This window comes from Acanthochromis polyacanthus, chromosome 3, assembly GCF_021347895.1.
Source record: "Acanthochromis polyacanthus isolate Apoly-LR-REF ecotype Palm Island chromosome 3, KAUST_Apoly_ChrSc, whole genome shotgun sequence".
NCBI classification, from domain to species: Eukaryota; Metazoa; Chordata; class Actinopteri; family Pomacentridae; genus Acanthochromis; species Acanthochromis polyacanthus.
In genome coordinates, this window is record NC_067115.1 from 8,615,666 (window position 1) to 8,636,276 (window position 20,611).

The window sequence follows — 20,611 nt, forward strand, 5'->3', positions numbered from 1 at the left end:
AGTCATTTTGTTTCACCCTATGTTTGTTTATTGAACAATATAATTAAGAAAGAAAAAAGACAGTACAGGCATTGTTTATTATTTTTATACAAAACATCCGTGTCTGTGAAGTGCAGGCAGAAACCGAAGCTCTAGTCCATCCTGGCCTTCAGGGTTCGTGTGGTGATCTTGTCTTTCTCGCTGAAAGAGAAAAGAAAATCAATAAACCAACAACGAACTGCAGACCTGTGAGTCCAGCTGACAGCACTTTTACACAGGAGGCATTCAGGTACAGTACTGAGCTGTAGGTCACCAGAGTTCTGGAGCTGCTCACGACCAAAAAATAAAAGCAGAAAATGTGCCAGAGGTCGTGTTTACAGGTGTATACAACACGTGTCGAATGCAACGATTAATGGTAAACTACTGAATGTAAAGTGAATATTCACTGATTGCAGTTTTTTAAATGGAAATAGTTTCTGCTTTCTTTGCTCCTGGGTGATGCTTAACTGGATACTTTTATGTTATAGACAAAATACAATATTTGTAAGTTGAACTTTGGGAAACACTGGGTGACATTTTTTGTAATTTTCTAACCAAACAACAACATTTGATAGATTAATCAATAATAATATTCGCTAGTTGAAACACTATCGCGTTTACAGGCATATAGAAAATATAAAATGCCTTGTTAGACTGAACTGTAACTATTAATTAGTTGTCAACTATCAAAATGACTTGCCAAGTATTTTGATCATCAGTCCACTAGTTTGAGTTCTATTTTAGGAACAGGAAGTCTGATTCCAGCTGTTTTTCTGATTATCTTTGGGTTGGGGACCAAACAAGACATTTTATGACGTCAGATAGGTCTTTAAAAACAACTGACCAACATTTTATTGACCAAACAACTACTCATTTAATCGAGAATAAACCTAAAGATTAGTGAAAACAGTCCTGAGTTGCAGCCCTAGTGTAGATAAGTGGATGTATTAACTGCTTTCAGTGTAGAACTGTGCATACTTACATGACATGTACAACAACTCCCATGCCAGACACTGCATCTCTGTCGACAGCATTCAGCATTGCCTGGGAGATGGTCTCAAACAGGTCCTCTGGTTCCTGCATGATCCGTAACATTGTTCAGATTAACAACATTTTCAAAATTTTAACTAAAAAATACCTGTGACCAGAAAAAACAAAGCTCGCCTCACATTTTCTACAGGAAAAGAAATGTCTTTAACAGGTGGCATAAACAAAAAATACATATCTGAGATTAAAAAATTGGAAGGTAATAATCGTCTAAAGTTGAACACAGTAGTTTGCTGTTCAAAGAAACTTTTCTTCTATTTGGAATATCATTCTAACAGTTAACTGTGACAATTTTATACATAGGGAGGTTAATACCAATTTCATTTTACTACAAAAACATGCACACATTAGCAGGATTCCTAACAAAGAACCTTATGAGGTATTTTCAAAACTAAGACAAGACACATTTGCATATAAATAGTCTGCAATAACTGTCATTTAGCTTCCATGACTAAACTATGTAATACTGACCATGTCTGGCTCCCACAAAGATTCACACATGCCGTACATCTGCTCCGAGCAGGTGCCGCTCACAACAAAGTCTTCCGTCACCATGGGGCAGCCGATCAAATCCAAGGAGCAAATGAAAGGTTCAAAAGTTTTGGGGTCGAGTCCGGCAATCACAGGCTCGATGTAGTATGGCCCAAACCTGGTGAAAATTTAAAAACAAAAAACAAAATACATTAAGCACTTTTAACTTCCCTATGAGCGTTCACAGAATTTAGCTGTCTGAAAAGGGGCATATTTTCACTAAAATGTGTCTAAGCACAAGCAGATGTTGGTGCACTCACCTCCTTTCATACAACAGGTTGGACACCATGCTCATGAAGGTTTTGGGCTTGATCTGGCGACCCTCTTTCAGCTCATACAGATTCAGTCTGAATTTAAGCCTCTGGGACCTACACACAAGACACAGACAGAAAGTTACCACCAGTGTAATCAGAGAGAAGCTACGCATTCATCAGTCTAAGCAGATTCTACACTGGATACTACTTTAATTACAAATAAATTGAGCACTATTTTAGGTGTTGTCAGAAACAAGGACTCTCAAAATAATGGACTCCAGGTTTTTTCTAAAGTTGTATTTGTTTTTTTTGTACCCATGCTTAAGATATGAGAAGTCAGAACTTGTTGTCATTTGATGCTGAGGTTAGACACACTCACACTGTCTGAACATCAGTAGCCAGACCAGCCAGCCCGATGTACAGCCTCTCTCCCATGGGGAAGACTTTCTGGAAATCTGTGGTGACCATCTGAGCCTGAATGCCAAACCTCCGGTCTGCTGCAATCGCCACACAGTTCTTCCCCCGCATGGCCATGACGGCCCCTCCGTTATAGGACATAATAGACTGGATGACGAAGGAGATGAGAGCGGTAAGTGATCAGTCATAGAAAAACTGTCAGCAAAAATATTGATAAATCAGTGAACTAATAAACAGAGCTGCTGTGATTTAATGAATAAATGAGGATCACCTGTTTTGATGGCTGATTAATCAGTTTGACTTTTTTTTTTTTAAAGGGCAGAAAAGTCTCTAATTGCAGTTTCTTAAATGTGATTGTTCTACTTTCTTTCCTCTACTGTGACAGTAAACTACATACCTTTGCATTCAATTCCATGTTTTAAATGTATTACATAAATATTACAGTGAAGCAGGACTTCAAAAAATTATGTCACAAATCAAGTTTATCTGCAAGTCCTGCCACCAAAATCTCAAATGGATATTTTCTCTAAACCATTAAACTTAACCATTTCTCACATTTTATTGACAAACAGCCAGTTCCAGATGACAAAATGACAGTTAACCCCTTTTATGAGGAATAAAGAACAATAACAGAACAAAAATGGAAGTGTAGCATTAAAAACCCCATTTGGGCTACCTGTGAAATAGAGTGATGGACATTTTAACAGGCAGCAAAATGTATTAATTTAATTAGGCAGGATTGTTTTCAGTACAGGTTTAAATACTGAACAGTGACTAAAACGATTCACACTGGAACTTTACATTAACGTTTTGTCATAAAGAACTGTAGCTGGTAGATGTCAGTTTGCTGTTCACAGCAGCTTTGGAAAATCCAGTTAACAACACATTTTAATACTACTTTAATTAGCAAAGCTAACAATGTCTGAAATGGTCCTGTGTTGGAAGTGAATTCAGAAAAGAAAAGCAAGTAAACATAAAATTACTGTACAAAAAACAGCATTAGCACAAGTGCAGCTTCAGGTAAGCTAAGTAGTTAGCTTTCCGGTTTCTACCGGCACATTCTTTTGTATTGCTACCTTTTTACATTTGTCTCAACATTTAAGTAAACTGCAATAACTTGTAAAACCTTGCGTTAACAATTGTTTACGGTCAATTCTTCATGTCAATGCTATAAAACTTTAGTCAGCAGCCTAAATTGCTATGCCTGTTAGCTACCATCGTTAGCTTAGCCAATCCCTTATAAATGTAAACTTTATTAAGTTATTTTACACCATTTTATCCAATAACTAATCATTGTGATCTAATGTGTGACGTTCTTACCATTGTGAAGGTATTGCTGTTTCTTCCTAACGATCAGAACTTAAAACTCTGCTCCTACTTCGCTGTTGTGAATGACTATTAGCTTTCCAGAGTGACTACACGATTTAGAAACATCGAGATCACCCTACCGTACCTTTTTCTAATACGCAACGGCCATTGGCTGAATGAAAACCACGCTGAGCAAAACGGTGCTCTCATTGGCTGGTGGGAGCAGAGGCGAACGGCGCTGGGTAGTTTGGTTGAGTTGTGCGGAAGCGAAATTAAAACGAGGAGTTTTTACTGTCACCGGGTGAAGTATTCAATCAGCAATTTCTTGTCTGGTAATTATTATTAATGAACGATAAACCACCAAATATGGTAAGCAACACAATGAAATAAAAAATATATTTAAATTCAGACAGACTAGCCTCCCGAACTGGCCGTCTTAGTTGCTCCTGTCACATTTTTTCTCAATGTGGGCTCATTTTTCACTCTAATATAAAATGCTGCATCTCCATGGAAACAGAACAGCCATGAGAGAACTCAGCAATATACTCTGTACAGAATATCAAAATTCTAACGCCACAGATAATTAAAAAGTTAAATTTGTAAGATTTTTTAAATTAAAAATGGACTCAGCATTAACATAATTTACATTTTTCTAACCTTTCAACATGCTGAATGTGTCTTCCAACTGCTTGCTCCTCTGTGTACCAGTTTTACACAATGCTGCATTTATTTTGTTGATGAAGTATGTTTTATTTTCCTCTTTGTCTCTGTTTCGTATCTGCTCTGTTTAAACATAACACTGCCTGCAGTTCAGCCGATAGGTCCCTGAATTTTCCATGCGATTGTTGGCCACAGCTGCATGAGCATTTGGGCAAATGCACTGAAGAGTACAGATGGTTTTTGGAGTGTTTTTGTTTTGTTTTACAAAATGTGGTTAGTGTTTTTACCGGAGTTTTACATAAACCTTGTAAAATAAAGTGATTTTGATTAAATAGTTTGATTTTAAGTTTAGATTTGTTATACATCACTCAGAATTTGCTCAAGGACTGTCAAAGTAGAAAATCTCAGGATTCTTTGTTATAGTTTCTTGTTCTGATAAATTGTGTAATTTTTGGGTTCAAAGGGTTGCTGTCTTGTCAGCTTACAAATAAGAGCTAAATTCTTTGATGCCACACTTTTAGTATTCAACAGAAATTCATTTTCTATGAATTGTGTCTAAATTCGCAGTATACAACCTGATGAATTTGCTCAAAATAACAGTAGTGAGCACCTTAATGTTAATTGTCCACTCAGAAGTAATAAGTATTTAAATAATTTATGAAGGTAATGGCGTTCATGAATTAAAGTCTATTTTATATAGAATAATCAGAGTAAGTGTACGAATGAAAAACTTATGTTATAGAAAAATATTAACGTCTATATCCAAAAATGCAGGAGCTGCCATTTTTATATGATAGAAGTAAAATGTGTCACAATATACTGTTATAACAGAAGCATCGTGGTGCTGCAGAGATGTCGCATCCTACAGACCTTTTTTTCCAGATGTAAGTTGACATACTTGTTTTGAACAGACAGCAGCAAAACTCACATTTCTATTTTTATGTAGATTTTTCCAGAGAAAAACAAATGCAACGGTTTCCACGAAAACATGACTCCTATTACATTATCAGTCAAAATAACTACATTGTGGGTTTTTTTGCCTATCATCAGCCCTACATGAGAATATCCCTGTGTCAAGATCATTTTTTAAAAAAGAAACAAAGGATAAATAATGAAGCTCCAGAAATTGAGTTTATATATATCAGTTTCTACTCACATTAGTACACTATGTAAGAAACATATTTTACAAAAAATGAAATAAAACAGGTCCAATCTCTCTGTAAAAACAACATATTGTACAAAGTTAGGATCACATTAACATTATGAAGAGATGTTTGCTTTCTAAAAAGTAGGATTTGTGTGAAATAACAGTCTTGTGTCCATTGTTGAATCTGCTTTTCAAAAGCAGTTGAGTTTCCCTGTTAGAACTCCTGACAGACTCCAACCACAACATCAGTACATTAAAGACACAGATAGCAAGCGTATCACATCATGCTTGCAGATGTTTTCAGTCAGTTCAGAGCCTGTAAAGTGAATGTCTTGTGTCTTCATCTCTTCATGAAGTTGTCGAGGGAGGCCGGCGTCCTCTGAATGGAGTGGATGTTCCTCTTCACTCTGTCCTCTAAAGAAGAGCTTGCAGCACTTTCCAGCTTCATGTTACTGCAAGAAGACAAAGGTCAGTGTTACTGAATCTGACAGTTAACAGAAAGACACCATAACTGAGTCCACAAACCCTCTGACTGAACTTACTGGATGAAGCCAGCATGGCGTTCCTGTTTGACATTTTGTTCCCTCTGCTTTTCTTGCTCGTCCTGCCTCTTGTATCTCTTCACTTTGTTCTCCCTGTCCTCCTCCCTCTGCTTGGCCTGGTCCATCATCTCACGCCTCTTTCGCTCCAGCTCCTCTGCAGAGAGCTTCCTACATCAGGCAGGACAACAGGGAAAATTAGCCGATTCAGTGTGGGCGGTGATAAAAACAAGACTCTAAATAACACATTCAAACTGCATTTTCCAAAGAACTTAATGGAAATATCAGAAACACAGTAGACATAATGACATTAAAATAAGTAGAACAATTATTTTTGCAGCATAAATGGTACAGCAGCACATCTGTTGCTGATAGACGCTCTGACATTTTCAGTCAACCTGCACAAAAAGAATGATTATGTAAAATGGCAGTGACATGATGAAGTAGATTTAAGACTGAAAACTAAAGTCAGAACTGCAGCGATTAATCAAGCAGCTGTCAATGTGTAATAGATAGATATTTTGTCAAGCAAATAATTAGTAATGGAGTAATTTTTCAGAAAAGAAGTCTAAATTCTCAAATTCCAGCTTGTTAAATGAGAATATTTTCTTTTTTGTTATTCTTTTGGACTGTGAACTGAACATCTTTGAATTGTGGAGAAAACAACACATTAGAAGGCACCGCTTTGTGTTTTGGGAAACAATTACAGACATTTTTTTTAATGATTTTCTGACATTTTCTGGACCATAACTAATTGATTAATCCAGAAAATAATTTAAAAGACTTATTAATAATGAAAATGTCTGTGAGTTGCAGCCCTGTTGGAGGGAAACTCCAAAATTGTGATCTAACGAGGAAAAAGTGAAACCAGGCATCATCAACATTTTTAAAAATCCTTCTTCCATATGCAAGCAAGTAATGAATCTTAATCTAGCTTGCAGAAATGCATTTATTCACAACATTTCAGTGCTAAACCTTCTGCGGGCAAGAAAAACTAGCACCAAAACATGGCAAATAAAGGCACTTTTGCAAATCAGACAATAGGCAAGAGTCTGTTTGAAAAACTTTACTATGCTCATCCCTCTCATGTAATAGATGTGTGGAGAGTTTAGTTTCTAGATACGTGTGAACTCTTACTTGGACACGTGGTTCCTCTGTCTTTGGTACCGATCCTTCTGTGGGCTCGGAGGTCTGGCTTCCGCCTTCTTGTCTCCTCTGTGTGAGGACGATGAGTTGGATCGACTGTCCTTGGAGTTCCTGTGAGGTGATCTGGATCGGCTCCTGTCGCGGCGCCATGAGTGATTGGACGGAGCTGAGGTCTGCTGATGCCGGCCAGAAGGGAGCTGAGGGGAAAGATTTAGCATTTAGGACTCATGGGTTCTGGCAGTGCTGTTTAGAGATCTTATCCTCACAGTGAGTGGGACAGAAACCTCCCAGACAAACTGCCTGGGAACTAGAGCTGTACTGTCCAGGTAGACTGGTTGGTTCATGAGCTCTCCTCCAACCAAATTTTCACCGGTCAGACAATCACCAATGTGACTTTTATATAGAGAAAAGTGGGACATCAACAGCCTTCCGGGATTATTACATTATTTTTTGCAACAGAACAATCAGACTTTGAACCAGTTGAACCTAATGGAGATAGAATAGAATAGAATGCCATTTATTGTCACTATACACAAGTACAATGAGATTTAGAGCATCTCCATCAGTGCAAGATACATGTAATAAAAATCACAAAAAAGGATAAGTTAAAACAGTTAAAAAGAATAAAAGTGCATGGTCAGTGTGATATTGCACATTAGAATAGTCCGTATTGCACAGTAGACGGTTTTGAGGTAGTCTGGGGGGGGGAGGTTTGGAATGTCAGTGCATGTTTGAATTCAGAGTGGTGATGGCTTTTGGAAAGAAACTGTTTTTGAGTCTGTTTGTTTTGGTTCTGATGCACCTGTAGCGCCTTCCTGAGGGCAACGGGACAAACAGGTCGGAACCAGGGTGGAAGTTGTCCTTGATGATGTTTCCTGCCCTTTTAAGGCAGCGGGAGGTGTAAATGTCCATCAGGGAGGGGAGGGGGCAGCCGATGATTTTCTGTGCTGTCTTAACAACCCTCTGAAGCCCCTTCCTGTCTGCCATGGTGCAGCTGCCGTACCACACTGTGATGCAATAAGTCAGCAGGCTCTCAATGGACGAGCGATAGAAGGTCGTCAGCAGGGTGGGGTCCAAGTTGTGTTTCTTGAGAACCCTCAGGAGGTGTAGTCGCTGCTGTGCCTTCTTAATGATCGCCGTAGTGTTGTCCGTCCAGGAGATGTCAGAGGAGATGAGGACGCCCAGGAACCGGAAGCTGTGGACCCTCTCCACACACTCACCGTTGATGTAGAGGGGGGCTAGGTCGGTGCTGAGCTTCCTAAAGTTGACAATGATCTCCTTTGTTTTCTTGGTGTTCAGAGCCAGGTTGTTTTCTGAACACCAAGCTGCCAACTTCAGGACCTCCCCTCTGTAGGCTGCCTCATCTTCTCCTGTGATGAGTCCGACAACTGTTGTATCGTCAGCAAACTTCACGATGAGGTTGCTGTTGTGGGCCGGACGACAGTCATGGGTGTAGAGGCAGTACAGGAGGGGGCTCAGCACACAGCCTTGTGGGGAGCCGGTGCTCAGTGTCCGTGTGGAGGACAGGTGGGGGCCGAGTCTCACAGAGATGTAGCTAGCTGTAACTTATTCAATGATAAATTGAACATTCCTAACTAACTGGCTGCGTGTCAAAGAAGTCATCGGTGTGGCTGCATTTTATACAAACTGATGGACAAAAAGTCAAATATAAACTTTGCAAATAGCAGTTTGTGTATCACAGCTCAACAAGCAGCGTGTCAGACCATCTAAAAACAGCGGCTAACTTGTCTTTGCTGTTCTCCACAATTAGTTCTAGTGCTGCATCACCAGTTCATGTATTTTCAGAAATCACATGAATCTGTGCAGCTGCTCTGTTCCCAGTTTGTTCTGATCATTTCAGTAGAAAACAACCAGGTTACAATGATTTAATATGCTGCACATACTTGTACCAGGATTCTGGTAAAGTGAGAGATCAGCAGGACACGTCGTTTGTATGTGTGTTCAAAATCACTGTGGCATCAGATGCTGCTTACTGACCTGTAGGCCATATCCTGGAACATGATGGGAACGAGATTTGATGTCTGATGAAGATTCATCTCGTGAGTGTGACCTGAAAACAAATCATTAGAACTCTTTACTTAATTGAACTAATTCACTATTATATCTGTGCAGTAACACAGAGATAGAAATAATGGCACATAAAATCACTTTTATGTATACATTATTTATTAACCCTCTGAATCTGTCAGCAGGTTTGAAAGTCATGTTATACTTGAATAAAAAACTAATCGCCAACATTGCCCAGTTTATCAGAAACAGTAAAAACAAAAAGAATTGTCTTAAGAACTATGAATCTGTGACATGTCATCAGCAAACTTTACCAAATCCAAACTGTAAATCATAATTTTTGTTCAAAATTACTTTATTCTACATGTCTCTTTTCAAAATTCTAACCTTGAAACCATTAGTGACTCAGCTGCAACCAACAGTCGTGATAAAAATTCAGTCACTTTTTCGGTTGAGTTGCAGACAGTGTTTAAACAGAGCAGAGAGGAGACAAATAAACTGTAAATACTTAATCATCTATAGAGAGACACTTTTTTTCCCGTGTTCCTGTGGGCACTCGGAAAACATGTTGATTATAGATTTTTTCGATATTTGTAAAAACAAATAATTAAACATTTTTCTTTTTCATGATTTATGGCATTCTAACTATGTCATGCTGCACAAAAGACATTTCTGAGTTCTACCTCCTTCTTCATTGTTTTTTCTGTTTCCATAGAGGTGCAGGACTTTATATTGCAGAGAAAATGAGCCCACAGTGAGTAAAAATATGAAAGGAGCAAGAAAAATCCACAATCAGCTTGTGGTTCAACAATCTCTTTACACACCTGTGTTTTTTCTGATCCTCTTCATCTGAGCTTGAACTTGAACTCTTCCTCTTATGTTTCTTCTCCTTTCTTCTCTCTTTGTCTCCTTTCTTCTCCTTTTTATCCTTCTTCCTCTTCTTTTTCTTGTCTTTCTTGTCGAGATTTTGGCGCAGCTGTGAAAAAAAACAATGAACGTTTAGCCACTAATAAGAAAAGTGTAGATATTTGTATAAAAACCAACTCTATATACATGCTGTAAATTTTTAGCAGAGTAGTTGTCGTTCAGTCATTACATAATGAACATTGTACTACTTTTTGTTTTGTTAATAAGGTTACCATTACAGGTGAATATTTACCATTTCTTTGATCTTCTTCATCTTCACTGGATTCGTCAAGACTTCTCTCTTCTTTTCTTCTTCACGTTTCCTTCATAACAAAACACAAATCCGTGAATTTGCAATTTTTAGCATATTTTAGGATTAAATTAGGAGACAGAGAGGGACCAACTCACCTGATTTGAAACAGGGGGTCTTCCCTGATCTTGGCGGCGAGGTCCAGGTTGGAGGCAGGGGTGGAGGGGTTGAAGATGGACCCGGGAAGGAGGCCGGTTTCAGCCGATGGTCCGCTCTCTGGCTCCTCGTACTGGTCGGTGATTTGCTTGTCGATGGGGCGACCCATCAGATACTCATCTCTGGAAACCTGACCAGCAGGACCCTGGTACATCCAGTCCAGGCGATCGTCTTTTTTTCTGTCACCATACAAAAAAAATGACTTAGACACACCTGGTTGAGTTAAACTTCCACAGCATCGGTCATGATCATATGAGCAATAACTCACTTGATGGCACCGGTGTCTTCTGCATATCTTGTCATTTCTTCTCGAGCTCGCTCCTCTTTCAGCTCTTTCTGGAGCTCCTCAATCTTCTTGCGTTCAGCCTCATATTTCTGCTCAGCTTTCCAGACGCGCTCAATGTTTTTCATAGTCTGGGGATGCCAGCTCTTCTTCAAGTTCTGGCAGGAGACAAGTTAACACATTTAGCTGCTGTATAAGAGAAAACTAGCATGTTTAGTGCACAAGTATTAAGTATTCAAGCCTTTAACTGGGCCAGATTTTATCATCAGGCCCGGACACTGTTTATTTAATTCCACTCTGATGATTTCCATTATATGATCCAAGATTATTAGTAGTAATTCTTGACATCTTATGGTGTATTTGACACAGAAATCAATTATTATCAAGTAAAATACTTCCTGAAGACGTCATAACTCAACATTCGCATCTGTTGAAATTTCAAAAGAGGGAGACCCAACTTAAAGTGAGTATTGCTGAACTGAGCTATGGTCCTTAGCAATACGTAAGAGCTTTGAAATCGTGTTGTTATAGCTTTAAAGGTGATGGAAAGTAAGAATTATCTTTAAACTGCCATGTTCTCAATGGATTTCGGCATGAGCATCGTCTGTCAACTCTTGGAATTGACTTTCTAACTCGACCAGTTTAGCTCACGCATACTAGCTCTTACAAACACTTGTAACTACTAAAATGTAAATCAAATTTAAAGTGACGATTGTGGAGCTCCAACTCTTTTTTTCTCCATTTCTCAAGTGTGTTGTAAAAGCTCTGCCCATTACGATGTGTAAGGAAATATCTTCAAAGTTTCATATTCTCAATGGAGTTTGGCATTAGCATTCTCTCTCCCAGTAATTATAGTGATCTTTCGCAACGATAAGTATGTTCGGCACGGGAATTATTAATCACTACGTAAAATATTTAGTAAAAAAGACATCTCAGCTCTCAAGAGTGACTATCGGACCGATATCAGATTTAAAATCCCTCGTTTGATGTGCTAAAGCAACTAGCTACTTACGGCACTCATTGCTAATAATGTGTACAAATAAAAAGACTCAGGTTAAACTGAGGTTTGCCGAATTGTGCTACTGTACTAAACGAAATGCAAGAGCTTTTAAATAGTGACGTACAAGCTCTAAAAGTGACAAGTAAAGAAATCTCTTTAGACTCTGATATTCTCAATGGAGTCCGGCATTAGCATTCTCTCTCCGCAGCGTTAGCGTCTATCGTGAATCGTTTAATTCGTACTTACCAGATCGCCGCCTCCCATCTTGAAAAATTCCTCTCTTTAGCCTAACAAGAAATGAAAAAGAAATATTCTGACCGTTAAATATAAACTGTGGAACAGCGAGAGTTCACAGCAAGAAAATGGAGCCACCGGGGCCCGTGTGTGACGCGTTTTGTGTACTTCCTGTTTAGGTAATGTTTACGGTGCATTCAGGGAACAAGGTAAGCTCCGACGTTCCAGCTCAAGGTGTGCTTTCAGTGGTTTTTAGTCGAAAATAATTCAATAAGAAAATAGGTGTTATTTGTTATTATTATGTTATTGCATAAATGAATAGACAAATATCACATGTACCGTATTTTTCCAACTGAAATTGACATTGCTGCCATGCGTTCTGCCTTTGGAATCATCTATAATGTTACTTCTGGCAGCGCTTCAGTGCAGAATTCTGTCCCTGGACGCAACACGCTCCCTCTTGGGATCCCTTAAAATTAAACACAATTTCTGACCTAAAAGTTCACCTAAAAATAACATGGTAACCTTATTGGGATTATAATTAATGAAAAGTCAGAAAAAATAGATAATAATTTCTTTATTTTATTATTTTCAAACCCATATAGCTTCCCAACTACTGATACTATTGCATTAAAACACTACAATCCTACAGAAACATCAAGTGTAATTTCGGCATAATTTGTAGGCTCCCAAAACATCATCATTACGACATTTTTGAATTTTTTTGTAATCTGCAACTCTATCTGCAAAGTGAGGGCAAATTAAACTGCACACTGCAAATCTGCCTTCTCTAAATAAAAGTTACACATGGACACAGCATATACATATGCTTTTATTTAATAAGGAACAACAGTAGATTAAATACAAGTCATTACACCATGATATTAACTTATTAAAAGTTTTTGAACTTATTTTATTACAATTTCCACAACTAAGACATTTACTACAGCAACCAATTTAAAAAGTTCCATAAAAGGAAACATAATAAGCCTATCTATAAGAACATCAAAATAATAATAATGATAATAATAATAATAATAATAATAGTCAATACACAATAATTGACTGTTTAAGCACTGTCTTCCATTTCTTATCATCTATACATAAATACAGCAATCATGAGCTGGCAGTAATGCGAGCTCCCTAATATATAAAAATCTGCCTAATGTCTGTGATGGTTTACATACATCCTAATATTGTTTTAAACTGTGAAGTTGCTTGCTACAGAACTATTGATCATACAGTATTGATTATGAAAGTTAACTATCCAAAACACGAAACCTAAAGAATTTCTGCTGCTGCTTGTGTTGTTCAGTTGAATTTTATTGCTGACACATTCTTTCTCTGGTGCTCATGTTTCAACAAAGTGTTTTGTTAAATTATTTGTCAGCGAACACATAAAAACTGCAGCTCAGACGCACCACCAGCTGTTAGTAAAATGTGATGAGAGATGAGCATTTCCCACAATCTTTGTTGATAAGTGGGACTATAGCTTGATCCGACATGCAAAAGGTTATGGGGCTGATGGCATTTGAAAGCTAGAGTCACTTAATGAGGTGAACTTGGATAGATTTGGAAGCGCCAATTTCTGCAAAACCTCAACATTTACAGCCATTGTGAGGTTTTCTTTTGCACATTTTTGACATGAACATCGTGTTCCATGAACATTAACCTGCTCTGGTCAGACTTTTCTTCCATCTTTGTCCCCTTGGGGGCAGCAGATCAACCCGTAAACATGACATTTACATATTATGAGTGTATTTTCACCTTTATGGTGAATGCGTTAGCCATTAATTTGCCTAATCCTAATTACACATGCAGCAGCCTCATTAGCATTTATTTGGAGTTCTTGTCACCAAAAAAAGTATAACTCTTCATTTTAATCTTTTTTAGTCTCCACCAACATCTTGAGGAAATTTCAGGTATTACAGTTGATTAAACTGATCAGCCACAACATTTAAACCACTACACCTGCTTTCCAAATATTTTGCCAACAGAACAGCTCTGACTGGTCAGGCATTGGATGCTTTGTGTCCTGTAGGTTACAGAATGGGGCCTCTGTGGATACTTTTGGAGGCTGGTCAACACTTTGGGCTCCTTGTTTTGTCCCTCGAACCATTCCAAAGCAGTTTTTCCATCGTGTCGGGGTCCTGCTGGAGGAGGCTGCTATCATGAGGGGGCGTGCTTGGTCTGCAACAGTGTTTAGGTGGGAGGTACATGTCAAAATGAAATCCATGCAAATGCAAGGCCTACAGATTCCCAGCAGATCATTGCAATGCAATAAGATGATTGGTGTCGCTCACTTCACTTGTCAGTGGTTTTAATTGAAGCCTGACTGTTATATCAGTTGATCAAATATCGATTCTCAGGTAATATTGACCTATTATAGATATATCGGTGTGGCCATAAAAAAAAATCTTTTTTTACCAAACATAATGCAGAAAAAGATTCTTAGGATAATTTTAAAATAGTGTCATCACATAGTTTGCCCAGCAACAGCTCTAACTTTATTGCTTACGTCACTCTCAGCACGGTGTGCAGCACATGTAGCAGAGCATGTATCACAGCCGAGCAGATAGTGGTGCGGAGACAAGGGATGTCATCACAGTAAGATGCTAACTCATTTGTGAAAAACATTCCTGGAAATAAACAATGACCCCATCACTGAATATCAGGCAACATAGTCATATCAGAAATCTTCACTCCCTAAAAACTGTTGCTGTCGGCCTCAAAAATTTTGGATTTGTCAGGCTCTTGCTTTTTGTGGCTAATCTGTGTAAGTGCTAGCAAGCTAGTTGCTACCTTTACCTGTTTTGTGTTTACTGCAGGCTATGTGGGTTTTATCAGAAGGTTTTGCTGAAAGGGTCTGCCTTAAGCTAGAAACAGGGTCGATGAGAGCTGAGAGGGTCAGAAAATCAAAACAATGCACTAAATGATGCTAAAACATGAAGCGCAGTTGAGCTGAATAGCAGAGCTGAGTGATAAACCTCCACATAACATGTCTTTCACATTACATACTGATCCATTGTTACTGTAAAAATATTAAGTGCAGCTTTAAATCTTGGGGCTGCTCAGGGCTCTGGATTAATCTGCCTAATGAAGTGTAGCTTCGTGCCTGAGGTTTTGTTCAATGGCAACAGCTTGTAGCGCTGACAGGGTGGATAATGTGGATAATGTGTGTTTATTTTGTAGCCAGCTGTGGCTGCTGTCATCAGCGTGTCCCAACAGAAGCCGGATTCATTTAACCCGGCGGCATTTTCTGTCTATGTCCGGCGTCATCTTCTTACTTGACAGGAATTTTCACTGTTCAGTTTTTTTATTGTTTTATGCGAGTTTCTCATATCACTGTCTTGGTTCTTTGCTTTGTGGTGTTTCATGTTGAACACCTCTTCACATTCTACTACTGTGAGATCAGTGGTGACAGAAGCACAGAATTATCGGTAAGTATAATTTACAGCGCATCTTCCATTTCACCATTATATTATATTATATTATATTATATTATATTAGATTATATTAGATTAGATTAGATTAGATTAGATTAGATTTTCGGCGCTGCTGTAGCACACCATTGTAATTGACATCGCTCATCCAAATGGCTACTAACTTTTGTAAGACGTTATTATCTTCCAGTACAGTAGGCTGCACACATGTGGTGACAGTTTAAACATAAAGAAAACATCATCACTGCCTCCTTTCCTTTAGTTAGTATAGTTCATTTAAACAGCTCTTCTATTCCACACATTTGATTAATTTCATTGTAAACAAGTCACCAAGCCACCTTCTGATGAACTCATGCGGTGTCTTGTCTTCTGGTAGTTGTAGCTCTAGCAGCAATGGACGTCCAGCAACAACCTGTTGCCTTGTTCGCCATCTTTTCACTTTTCAGAGGAAACTTTTCTGCATAGAATTCCTGTTTTTAATTCTGCTATAACAACTCTGAGTTTACCCAGTTGGTAAATTCACAGGACCATAGATGAATATTTGTTCCATCCAGCTTTCATCTGTTATAGTTTGTCCCGAACTTTCTTCTACTCTCTACTCTTCTACTGTAAAATTATGACTCCTCTCCAACGGAGAGGAGACCACACGGTGAGCCCTTCATCTTCTGAAACTGATGAACTTAGCCAGACTGCCCCGTCACGTTGGACACCGATGGGTCTGTCTCACATTTCATCTTGAGTGGAGGCTCAGTGCCGTCGGACACATTTGAGGACGACTGCGGAGGCGTTGCTGCATCGAAGCCTTTGTCCATCCTGCCGTCTCCGTTCACCCTCTCCTCACCGTGTCCTGGCGGCGACTCATGTGTGCGCATGTGCTTGGCCAGGTGGTCGTTGCGCATGAACACTCTGGGGCATAACGCGCAACTGAACTTTTTAGCACCGGTGTGCGTCTGTAGGTGGCGCTGCAGTTCGTCAGAGCGCGTGAACCTTTTCCCACAGAAGAGCCAGTTGCAGACGAAGGGCCGATCCCCGCTGTGCCATCGTAGGTGGGCCTTCAGGTGGGAGGTCTTGGCGTAGGCTTTGCCGCAGCCCGGGATGTGGCAGTTGTGCATGTGCTTCCTCCTGCTGTCGTCGGTGCTCTGGCCCATCTGCTCGGCATGAACGCAGTTCGGGCAGCGGCATGCAGCCTGGCCGGCACCTCTGGAGGAGGACCGGCGCTGGGGTTTGGGACGAGCTGACACAGAGGTCTCCTGAGGTTCCTCCAAGGAGAACGTTTCCTGCTGCAGCATCTCAGGGGCCAGTGGTTCCATCTTGAAGCCATCCTGGGAGAAGAGGTGGGACGAGTGCGAGGCCGGAGCATGCTGAGCTGGAGGCAGCGTGCACAGCTGTGGGTCGGAGCCATAAGGCCCTAAAGATGGCTGCAGCCCCATGGAGCTGCCTGGACTCACGGACGGCAAACCAACACCTTGACCCGTCTGCAGGTCGATCCAGCTGCCTGGCTGCACGTCTCTGTGAAGGTCCCACCAGGAGGGGATGTTCATGTCTTCTGAGCTGCCACTAGGTGGTGCTGTCCGTAACCAGGGCTCGTAGGGGTGGGCCATGAGGGCAGCTGCTGCAGGTGAAGACTGTGGATGAGGTCAGCTGCTCAAAGTGTTGTTCAGCGTCTTCCTGGTAACACTGAGAGAATTACCACATGGTGGAGTGGTGATGTTTTAAAACACCTGCAGAGAGAAAGAACAGACTGTCACCTCCTAAACTCACTCTTTCTCACTAAACCTGATTTTGTCTTTTACTTTTCAACCCAAAATACTGCAAAGACAGTTCATTTCACAAAAGCTGGATAACTCCTGGATTACAGGGCAGCTTTAAGCAGATTGTTTTACTCTGTAAAACCAATGAGCTGCCAATTCAGGAAGAAAACTCTCTCTGTGTCTGTAATCAACAGCACAGAGCTTTCAATCACAGTTTGAGCTGGGCAACTATTTGTAAGTTTGGTGCGAAGTAGCACCTGGGATACTAATTAGTTGTGAGGAGTGGCAGGAGTAAGTCTCCTGAAATAAAAAAAAACTAATGCTGATTTTCTCTGTTTTGTTAAATAAGAGAAATTAACCAATAGAATGACAGGAAAAAAGGATTAAAACTGTAAATAACCAGACCCAAATCAAAAGGCTGCTGAGGCTGCTTTTACCATGTGTTAGCATAAATTGACTTTATTACTACTGTCTTTAAATCAGCAAAAACATTGTTAGTTTTACAAATATCTGCCATTAAATGAAAAAAAAATTATGAGTTGAAAAATGATGAGCAATTTTTTTGTTATTTTTCTAATTTCCCCTCTTTCCCTATCTACATTTACTACTTAGTCTTTATAGTGTGTAACCTTAAAATTACATTGTTTTTACTATATTTTACTATCATTGTTTTGCAAATATTTGCTGGTATTTTTGACTATTTTTACAGTTGTTGAACATTATAGTACTTCAAAGATTGACACCCTTGCTGTCCAACTTTCACACGTTTTTTTACATAATTTGTTTTTACACTGTGTCTTAACTTTTATTTTACACCTCCAAATTTATAACAACCACAGGTATTTCTGTGTAGACTCTCAGTCATCCAGGTCATGTTTCAAAGTTCTTCTTGCAAGTTTCGAGAACCTAAAAGTTCAGTGTCTTTTTACTGAAGCTCCTGGAACAACTACAAAACACACAATAATGATTTTTTAACACGTGGGTCCTTTAAGTCCAGCTTCTTTGCTACAGTTTTTCCTGACTTTGAAATTACTCCAATTGTGCTGATCTAATGTTCCTGAACTTCAGAGGTTCAGGCCTAAATCCTCCTGTCTACAGCGTTTAACTAGCCAACCCCAAGCACGCCTCCTCCGTCGCCATGGATACTGTCGTTCTCACGCTGCGTGGCCGTGGAGACAGAAGAGAGGGGGAGACGGACGTGTCCAGGCAGAATCCTGCCACATGCATCGGCTGCCAGGTACTTCCCATGGAGGACCGTCAAAGAAAACAACATCGTTGGCCTGTGCAGAGGCAGAGGCAGCGGCTGAGGGGGAGGTAAATCCGGCGAGATGGGGGAGGGACCAGAGTGTTGACAGGAGAGCAGTTTGGTAAAGGAAGAAGTTCCAGGGAGGTATGGCTGCAGGCCAAAGTCTATTTGTACGTCTCTGAGGTTTGAGGAGATGAAACCTGGCAGACAGGAGAACCAGTTTTTTATGAATCACACATGATTTACAACAACAGCCCTGCAGGCAGGTTGCAAAAAGAGTCCTGTAAAAACGCCCTGCCTCTTACACCGGCGGCACGAAGCATCAACAGTTGCACACTGACGGCATTCAGGAGCCTGAGAATGGACAGCACCAACAATAACACGGGAACAATTACTTTATGTGTATAATTATGAAGCACACGCTCCGAAACAGCATCCTGTCGCTTGGAATGTGTGCTCATGCACACCTTGGCGGGAGGAGGGGCTCCGATTTCCAGATGACACTAAGCTTGTTAAACTCGGATGACTGTGGAAATTTATGGCATGAAGCTGGGAGACTTCGGCTCCAAACAATCTTGTTGACTTCCAGCCCCCATGCACACACCCCATCCTCGAACATCTACAATTATCTTTACAGCAGGAAACAGTAAAGCTGCTTTAGAGGCTGCAGATCAGTCGGTGTGATATCTGAAAAAACAGAACCAGAGGTCAGTGGAAGACTGACGATGAAGGATCCCCTCTGTGGATCGCAATTTGTTGAGTCAGTACAGCCAAACCAAGAGGATTACACTTACTTCCCAAAGGTTGAGTCAAAGCCACTCAGAGAGACTTTCTAGTCCCAATGAAATCGTAAAGCAATTAGTTTGGAATTCCCTAATGAAAGGTCTAGTGTTAAAGGTCAAGCTGATACATTTCATCTGGAGCCAGAGCTGCTGCTGCTGCTGCTCTGTAATTTTTTTAAGAATGCGGAGACCCGACTCTGCTCTTACTGACAGGACCGTAAACAAGAAAAAAAACGAGATGGCAGCATCCCTCCTCTGGTTCGCTAAAGTGCTGGGAGCGCCGCGAGCTCAGGAGGGAAACAGCTGGCGAGGAGGAGGAGGAGGATGGTGCAGAGCAATGACAGAGCTGCTGGTCATAAAACCTGCCCGGCCAAGACCCGGCAAGGCCCCCGTTTACAAGTCTGCCATCCAGGAGAGGCCTCTAGACGCAGAAACGACTCAATCCTGAGATTTTATGAGAATTTTGACTACTTTTACAGTAAAAATCCACAAAAAAGCAGCAGTTTTGCTTTTCTTACACACTTCAGCAGAAAGAACACGACAAAAGACACGAACAGAGTTAAAAGCATTTTTAACCTTGTTACGTGGGAGTTTTTACCAAGTCATTATCATTATAATTGCATGCCGATTTTGACTACTTTCACAGCAAAAATGCACAAAATATGCAGCAGTTTTGCTTCTCTTAACATGCTGTGCTTCAGCAGGAAGAACTCTATGAGCACAGTTTGGAGTGGTTTATCAATCCTTTTATGCAGGACACACAAACTATCTGTTTTACTTTACTAAATTATCGGTCATCATGGGTGACTGTATTTAGTGAAGTTCAAGACGATTTGGACAGCTTTTACAGTAAAAAAAATTCCCCAAAATAAGCTGTAGTTCTGCTTTTCTCACACACTGTGCTTCAACACAAATAATTTCATCTGAGATTTCATCAAAAATCAACTACTTTTACAGAAAAATACACAAAAAAGGTTGCAGTTTTGCTTTTCCTACACACCGTGCTACAGCAGAAACATTTTAATCTGAGATTTTATTAGAATTTGACTATCTGATAGCAGATATGAGCAAAGTTTGGAGCATTTTTTAATCTTTTTACATGGAAGGACAAAGAAACTTTTGCTGAGTTTTCAAAGTCGTGATCAGTGACTGTACTTCGAGTGAATCTTGCGCAGATTTGAACAACTTTTCCAGTAAAGTTGCAAAAAGTTAAGTTGCAGTTCTGCTTGTATTACACACCGTGCTTCAGCAGAAAGAACTCCATCTGACATTTTATAAGAATGCGACTACCTCAGCACACATATGAGTGCAGTTTGGACCATTTTTTAGTCCTTTTTCATGTTTGTCTGTTTTACTTTACTAAATTTTCAGTCATCATGGGTGGTTGTATTTTGTGAATTTCATG

The 20,611-nt window shown here is 40.0% G+C and overlaps 3 protein-coding genes across 3 annotated transcripts; all 3 read right to left on the reverse strand.

Moving 5' to 3' along the window:
- Positions 1 to 58: 58 nt before the first annotated feature.
- Positions 59 to 3,731, reverse strand: psmb3 (proteasome 20S subunit beta 3). Its single transcript, XM_022193362.2, has 6 exons — positions 3,588 to 3,731; positions 2,230 to 2,414; positions 1,857 to 1,964; positions 1,537 to 1,714; positions 1,001 to 1,095; positions 59 to 180 (listed from the first exon to the last, which is right to left on the reverse strand). The coding sequence occupies exons 1-6, from the start codon at positions 3,588 to 3,590 to the stop codon at positions 132 to 134; spliced, it is 618 nt and encodes a 205-aa protein (XP_022049054.1). The 5' UTR covers positions 3,591 to 3,731; the 3' UTR covers positions 59 to 131.
- A 1,616-nt stretch (positions 3,732 to 5,347) lies between these two features.
- On the reverse strand, positions 5,348 to 12,157 carry cwc25 (CWC25 spliceosome associated protein homolog). The gene is made up of 9 exons (XM_022193360.2): positions 11,997 to 12,157; positions 10,736 to 10,908; positions 10,410 to 10,646; positions 10,255 to 10,324; positions 9,920 to 10,071; positions 9,066 to 9,138; positions 7,059 to 7,264; positions 5,925 to 6,092; positions 5,348 to 5,834 (listed from the first exon to the last, which is right to left on the reverse strand). Exons 1-9 carry the CDS (start codon positions 12,012 to 12,014, stop codon positions 5,723 to 5,725), a joined length of 1,209 nt encoding a protein of 402 aa, XP_022049052.1. The 5' UTR covers positions 12,015 to 12,157; the 3' UTR covers positions 5,348 to 5,722.
- Positions 12,158 to 15,540: 3,383 nt separating this feature from the next.
- Positions 15,541 to 17,077, reverse strand: LOC110950633 (transcription factor Sp6-like). Its single transcript, XM_022193334.2, has one exon. The coding sequence runs from the start codon at positions 17,026 to 17,028 to the stop codon at positions 16,108 to 16,110; it is 921 nt and encodes a 306-aa protein (XP_022049026.1). The 5' UTR covers positions 17,029 to 17,077; the 3' UTR covers positions 15,541 to 16,107.
- Positions 17,078 to 20,611: the final 3,534 nt, after the last annotated feature.

Coding starts and splice junctions, on each gene's coding strand:
- LOC110950633 (XM_022193334.2), bottom strand. CDS start 17,028: ATGGCCCACCCCTACGAGCCCTGGTTACGGACAGCACCACCTAGTGGC.
- cwc25 (XM_022193360.2), bottom strand. Junction 10,072..10,254: donor TGAAGAAGATCAAAGAAATG/GTAAATATTCAC, acceptor TTTTTTTCACAG/CTGCGCCAAAATCTCGACAA. Junction 6,093..7,058: donor CAGAGGAACCACGTGTCCAA/GTAAGAGTTCAC, acceptor TGCCTGATGTAG/GAAGCTCTCTGCAGAGGAGC.
- psmb3 (XM_022193362.2), bottom strand. Junction 1,096..1,536: donor CTTTGTGGGAGCCAGACATG/GTCAGTATTACA, acceptor CGGATCATGCAG/GAACCAGAGGACCTGTTTGA. Junction 181..1,000: donor GGAGTTGTTGTACATGTCAT/GTAAGTATGCAC, acceptor TTTCTCTTTCAG/CGAGAAAGACAAGATCACCA.